The sequence below is a fragment of the Eublepharis macularius genome, chromosome 2 (genome assembly GCF_028583425.1).
Source record: "Eublepharis macularius isolate TG4126 chromosome 2, MPM_Emac_v1.0, whole genome shotgun sequence".
In the NCBI taxonomy this organism is placed as follows: Eukaryota; Metazoa; Chordata; class Lepidosauria; order Squamata; family Eublepharidae; genus Eublepharis; species Eublepharis macularius.
In genome coordinates this window covers 200,761,012-200,768,310 of record NC_072791.1, presented here as the reverse complement: position 1 = coordinate 200,768,310, position 7,299 = coordinate 200,761,012, and the positions used below count along the sequence as shown (strand labels likewise).

At 40.7% G+C, this 7,299-nt stretch overlaps 1 protein-coding gene across 1 annotated transcript in view; it reads left to right on the top strand.

Moving 5' to 3' along the window:
- The window catches only part of OLA1 (Obg like ATPase 1), a 112,707-nt gene extending 105,749 nt beyond the window's left edge, over nt 1–6,958 (top strand). Inside the window, exons 10-11 of the mRNA XM_054972578.1 lie at nt 933–1,055; nt 6,805–6,958. Coding sequence (XP_054828553.1) covers nt 933–1,055; nt 6,805–6,906 — 225 coding nt within the window. The 3' untranslated portion in view covers nt 6,907–6,958. The remainder of the gene's footprint in view (nt 1–932; nt 1,056–6,804) is intronic.
- The last annotated feature ends 341 nt before the right edge of the window (nt 6,959–7,299 follow it).

The following is a 7,299-nucleotide window of genomic DNA, read 5'->3' as shown; positions in this document are numbered from 1 at the left end:
ATCTCAGAATAGTGTCTCTCCAAAGACACTTGTGTGCTCTGTTGCAGCAAGCAATGCCTTTCCTTTTGCTAGAGATTCGAAAGCTGGTTTGTCTTAAGACTGATTGTAAGTATCTTTGATTTAATGTGCTGAGATATTTAGGCAGGTAAGCATCAGTGAGTAGCCATATTAACCCAATACATCTTTTATTGTAAAAACTATGCTTTACAGTGTCAGACTCCTTAGCACTTTAACATGGTTTATTAAGCAGCTTTTAGGTCACCGCTATTTCTCAAATTTCTTGCCATGCTTGTGTGTGCATAGAATAGATGCCCTTGTAATTTAACACATGAAGCAATTATAATGCATTCTTTGTAATTTAAATTTATCGGGCCTATTTGCATGCATCTAGGCAGTTATGGATTGTTTTTAGCTGTTATATTGCATTTTAAATGTACCGTTCAATTGCTTTAAAAATATTCATTTGTTGTGTGCTTCATTTCAACATTGGAATGTTTTGGAATGTCCACGTTTGGGATTTATAACAGAAACAGTATAATTTTTTTTTAATACAAAGAATTTGGAAATTTATTTTGAAATAAAGCCTTAGATGGTATCCTTTTTTAAGAAGTTATTTAACATGTTTATTTCTTTGCCTTCCGTTATGAAGATTGAACTCCTGTGCAAAGCACACACAGTGTCCAAAATCAATACTGCTGTTGACACACAATACAGTAAAAAACAAATAATACCAGTTTGTTTATCTCTGCTAAAGGTATCTATCTGCCTATGACCCAATATTGAAAATTAGCCATTTGGATTATTTACATTTTAACAGATATAAAACTAAGTTCCAGCAGATTTTGAAAGACACTTTACAATAGAGAAATCTCTCATGTGTAATCTATCTTTTTACATACAATTAATTTTCCCTTGCTTTTTCCCTTTGACAGAAGGGGACGAAGGCTCCTCAAGCAGCAGGAAAGATTCACACTGATTTTGAAAAGGGATTCATTATGGCTGAAGTAATGAAATTTGAAGATTTTAAAGAGGGCGGCTCAGAATCAGCTGTCAAGGTGAGCTCCCCACCCTTCACCTAACACTATTTTCATATTTCAGGACTTATTCTTTTATGGGCGACAAGCCCCTAATGTTAAGTAGATCTGACAGCCCCCTCTAATAACAGAATGCAGACACACTATTTCTGTATATTTTGGCAGAGAATTAAAATACAGTTCAAGGTGTGATATTTCAGGAAATGTAAACAATTCAAGAGTAAGCACGCAAATGGTACTCAACTTCCATGCAAAATAATAAAATTAAGTGGCCATTTTTGCATGCTGTAGCTATTCTAACACACACACACACACACACACACACACACTCCCCTAAGGCTGCGATGCCATTTTCAGCTCCTTACAGAAGCCACGTGTATAGCCATTCGTCCTAGAAGAATTTGTACAGCAATAGCATATCAAAATTACAGTTCTTCAGCAGTTTTTAAAATGAATGTGTTGTGTTAAAAACAACGAGATGCATTTGTAAAAAAGGAAAAGAATAACACACTCTTCTTGAATAGAAACTTAAGAAAGATCCCTTTTGTCTTATGGAAACCATCAAGATTTTCCATGAGACCATTCTGCTTCCCAATAGTTTCCCTCTTTGCTACGTAAATTAATGAAAAGAGAACTCTTATAATAGATGGTTTTGAAGCCTTACCTTTATGGAGATAGAGATTTCATCCCCTTTTCCTAACACTAGAGGGCAGAGGCTGATTAGGTGCCCAAATTTGGGCCCTGCTAACAGCACTGACTGTGTTCTTATCAGATAATAGAGGAAATCCGATTTAGACATTTCTGAATATGGAGTAAAGAACTACTTCTCCTGTACTGCAGTAGGTTTTCTGTCTTCACAAGGATATTCTTTTTTGCTTTTAAGGTGCTGTCACCTGGACTACCCTGAGATTTTTGTTTTTTAGTACTGTAGAAAAGACTGGAAATATTACGTTTACTAGCACCAGTGTTCAATATCCAAATGCATCAAAAGGTTTTCAAGACTATCTTAATTGCCTTCTATTTGAGAACTTGTAAAATATGCAGTAATGTAATTTGATATGTCAGTTACTCTCAGTAGTATCACTAAAGAACATTGTAGTGAGCAGCAAGGTTTTAATAGGCCTGTTTCAACCCCAGTATGTGGGGTGTATGTGGGAATGGGGAGGGGGTGGGGATGAGACTCTCATATAATTGGTTGTTGTGGCATGTGAAGTCTCTTGTAAAAGTGAAGTTGAACTTTAACCGTGCAAGTAGACTATAGCCATAAATAAATCTCACCTTTCTTTTACAAGTGAGGGAACTTGTTGAATTATAAATAATACCAAGAAGACCAATGACAGTTTTTTATGAATGTGCGCCAAGTTGCACAAGAACTATACTGTGATCTTAAAAAAACCCGAAAAATTAAATTTCATTAGATATTCAAATCAAAACATTAAGCAATTTTCTGCGTCCAAAGACATCTTACAAGCTGCAAATTATAACATTTAAGTAAGTAAAAACCTGCAAAGTATCTTTGTATTGAGAATAAAGTACATTTTGAAAATGGCAGAGTTATTAAAAACAGTTTGGGGCGGGGAGGACCCCAGCCATTGCATAGCCTAAATGTTGTTTAGTCTGTAATGTTAGGACGATTGGTTTTGTAAACAATACAGGCTGCCATTTATTTGTTGTGTTTATATTGCAAAGCTGATTTGGGGAGTTTTCGAATTCAGCTAAAACAACAGTGGTCATGGGTGTTGGTTGCTTTGTATGTTATGAAGCTGATCAATTTTTAAGTTTATTTTGTGTGTGTCTAACATCAGTACAGCATAACTAATTTAATGCCAGTGCTGTGAACTATACACTGAATAGCTCTGTGTGGGCTTTGTAGTCTATAGGGATATCACATTATTAGCAATCATATCTGCTTAAGCAAAGCTGGCTTCTACAGATGGCTGCTTTCAAGTGCAAATGAACTGGTTAGACGTGTCTTGTTTAATACATACTCAAGATTCACAAATGGGTATTGATTTTTTTTTCCAGCCACTGTTTCTGATAGCAATGAAAATGGATTAAATGGCCTCCTGGGAATTTAAAGGAACACAGTCACTTTTAATTAATTGTGAACTGGTAGCTAAAACACATAATACTTGTATTAGTATGTCAGAATGTATTTAATCAAAAGTGATTGTGCCCACTTCTTGCGAAAAACAATGAACATAGCCACAGTGAATGGACAGGCTATTCTGAGCAATGCTTGTACATTAAGCATCCTTTCTGCAACAGAAAATTGATATAATTTCTTGGTCAGCAGCTTGAGTTTGCCTGATGAGTTTCCACGTTGCCTGCCAGCAAATCCTATTGTTGCTGCCCCCTTCAGCCCTTTCCCCACCACAACAGACCCTCCCCATTTCTCCTTTCCTCCCTGCAGACTCTGGGAGGTCATACCTAGAAATGGCCCTACATGTTCTCTTCTTCCTGCTGAACAGCTCCAAAGCATTTAGAGTGCTGTTGCTTTTCCGACAAGGATGCTGCATGACACACGCGTACACACCCAGCTCAGTTGCCAACCCTGAAGCAGGAAGGGAGGACTGCTTTAAACAACTTGGGACTTAGCTGAAGGAGAGAGGTTCAAGCATGAGATAAAGGGTCAGGGAGGATCCACCCCTTCTTTCTTGCATGTCTTGCAGTTGCCAACTCCTGTAGGGGAGAGTGTGGCCTCTCCCTCCCCTCTGCACTGCCTGAAATAACTCAAGGGATAGGGTACAGAAAGGGAAGGAGAGGGGTATGCAAGGAAGAGGTAACTCCTCCCCATTGCAGGGAAAAGGCTTGGACTTTGGGATCTAACCCCTTGCTTGTAAGTATTTAATTGTACAAACCTGCATGCCTGTGACCCCCACAGATGTTTTATGTTGGTCGTTTTATAATCTATTGCTTCTAAGAGTATGAATGTTTGTTGGACATAGAATGTGGTGACATGTCAAACAGAGAAGAAAATCAAAAAGAGTCCAGTAGCACCTTTAAGACTAACCAAAGGTGCTACTGGACTCTTTTTGATTTTGCTGCTACAGACTAACACGGCTAACTCCTCTGGATCTATGACCAGAGAAGAAAATGGATCTTCATAATCCCTCTTGGCAAAGTCCAAGAAACAGCTTGTTTCACAGATAGGTTTTCCACCAATAAAACTGTTTTTAACCTAGTCTGTTCCTGTAGCTGTTACCGACATGTTACCAATGTTCCTGCCACAGATGATTATAGAAATTGCCCCAGGAAACTGCTAGTTAGAGAAGCATCCTAGATTTTTCTTTTGTGCTATAAAAAAATTCTTAAGATAGTCATATAAGCCCCCTTTGCCTCATTAGTTCTGGCCCATGCTTTCCCTATAATGCTCGGAAGTTATTGGTAAACATTAGTTAAGAAACAAGAAGAGAGAATCACTGCTATGTAGTAATTAATTAATTAAATCACATTTCTAGACCGCCCTCCCCATCAGACGGGCTCAGGGCGGTTTAGCAACAGTTTAAAACAGTAAAAACATTATAAAAACATTAAAATATGATATCAAAACAATTAAAATTGGCGGGTATAAAATATTAAAATACAGCATTTTCCTGCATGGGTGGTGGAAGGTCTTCAGTGGTATGGCCGGCGAGAGGACAGCCTAGCCCCCACCAAATGCCTGGTGGAACATCTCCATCTTGCAGGCCTGGCGGAAAGATAACAAATCCTGCCGGGCCCTGGTTTCCTCAGACAGAGAGTTCCACCAGGTTGGAGCCAGAACTGAAAAGGCCCTGGCTCTGGTAGAGGCCAGGCGGACCTCCCTGGGGCCAGGGACCATCAGCAAGTTCTTAGTGGCTGATTGAAGCGACCTCCGGGGAACATATGGGGAGAGGCGGTCCCGAAGGTATGCTGGGCCCAGTCCGCATAGGGCTTTATAGGTTAACACCCAAACCTTGAACCGGACCTGGTACTCAACCGGTAACCAGTGCAGCTGACGGAGGATAGGTGTTATATGAGCCATGATTGGTGCTCTGGCAACCACCCGTGCAGCTGCATTCTGATTGGTTTTATGGACGGTCTCTAGGTTGGTTGTAGATTCTTTTTTATCTGTTTTGCTGTGATCTAATCTCTCCATATTTCCTTGTGAGGAAGATGTTAGTTTGGATACTCCCTTAACATTTGTTCCTGCCGCAAAAACGGGTTCCCAGATAAGTGGCTCCCAACAGATCCTTAACAGAAACACATTGAGGAGTATTGTGCTATTTCAGACCCCGTCTAAAGCCAGTCTGAGATATTGTGTGTGTGTGTGTGTGCGTGCATGCACAGTTTAAAAATTAGCATCCATACCAGCCAAGCCAAGCCATTCTATGCCCCCGGTTGGCTGCGTCTCTGTTCTGTACCTGTTGGGTCCAATTCCCCTAAGGGGTTTGGCACAGTAACACTTCACTCTGCATGGAGACTCTCACCTGGGGCGTGTTGGTCTCATATTGATGCAGATGCCAATCTGGCGAATCAAAACAACTTACTCTGTGGAAAAGTCTCTCGCTGGAGGCCACTTCATTGCCAGAGTGGCCACGGCATTACCACTAGACAGTAAGCATCCAAGTTCTCCTCCATACACAAATGCATTAAATGGTTCATCATCTCTCAGTGATGCTAGGGGAATCCCACCCTTATTACTCTGTGCCCCCTGGCTTTTGCAAAATCCTCTATTTGTCCTAAGCAACAGAAGCAAGGGAATATCAGGGTAGTGGTAGGCAGGAAAATTCCCTTCAACCTGGTGCTCTTCTCTCCATCTGAGTCTGTAGGGGTCATTTAGCCCCAAAAGCTGGGCTTCTGTCTGTCATTTTTATTTTTTCAGGCGTAAAGCTGTCAAAGGGATCTTGTAACAATGACATATGCTTGAACATGTAAACGACTTTCTTCCCTGGGGAGGGAAGATCCAGGGCTCCCAAAGTGCCTCCTAAATCACTTCAGTAGTTACAAGCACCATCACGTGCAGTCCTTTTAAGCAACTGTACAAGGCATATTCAGAGGGCTGGTAGCCATGTTAGTCTGCCGCAACCAAAATGACTGTGTCTGGGCAGCACCTCTTAAAAGCTAACAACTTTATAGTGGCATAAGCTTTTTTGAGCCAGAAGCCTCTTTGGCAGAAGCAGGGCTTTTTTTCTGGGAAAAGAGGTGGTGGAACTCAGTGGGTTGCCCTCGGAGAAAATGGTCACATGGCTGGTGGCCCCGCCCCCTGATCTCCAGACAGAGGGGAGTTGAGATTGCCCTCCGCGCCTGGAGGTCAATCTAAACTCCCCTCTGTCTGGAGATCAGGGGGCGGGGCCACCAGCCATGTGACCATTTTCAAGAGGTTCCGGAACTCCGTTTCACTGTGTTCCTACTGAAAAAAAGCCCTGGACAGAAGTAGTCCCTTCACTGCTACAGTGCAATCTCTCGTGTTTTTTCCAAGATGATTTTGGAATAAAAATGGGGAGAGGGAAATGTTAAAAACAGTATCTCTCTTACCTATCAGTGTTTAGGGATGCAAAGCAAACGCACAGCTGACATTATATAACAAAACCTGGTAACAATGTTGTTTTCACTATCTGCAGCGAAGAATAAATTATGATTATATATTTGTCAATCAAATTCTGCCCAAGTCAAGAAGTTTACAGCTACAAAGTGTTTTCCCCCCCAGAGCTGGTAGTGTTTTAGTGAAAATAGGCGCTGCTCTTTAAAATAATGTTTATCTATAATATTGTAATTCACTCTCTTTCTCCCTCCTCTGTGTGTGCAGGCTGCTGGAAAATACAGACAGCAAGGCAGAAATTACATAGTCGAAGACGGAGATGTTATCTTCTTTAAATTTAACACACCTCAACAGCCGAAGAAGAAATGAGTTACCGGATTTGTTCATTGCTCAGAATTAAAATCTGTTACTTTAAAAAAAAGCATACGAGTTTTTATTCAGATACGGTGTGTGTGTGTGTGTGTGTGTGTGTGTGTGTGTGTGAGAGAGAGAGAGAGAGAGAGAGAGAGAGAGAGAGAGAGAGAGAGAAGGATACCACATGTATACCTAAGGACAAATAATGCCCACCACTGAAATCCTCCTTTCTTTCTTTTTTAAATTAAATTATGACAATTCCAGTGAATGTACAAGTTCACTTTAAATGTGAACAGCTCTGCCTCTCAGATGATTAAGACTACTCCAAAATTGCAGGAGCTTTTCAGGAACCATATTACTCTCATGATACTTCATTAATCTCCATCATATATGCCAAGCCTGACATGT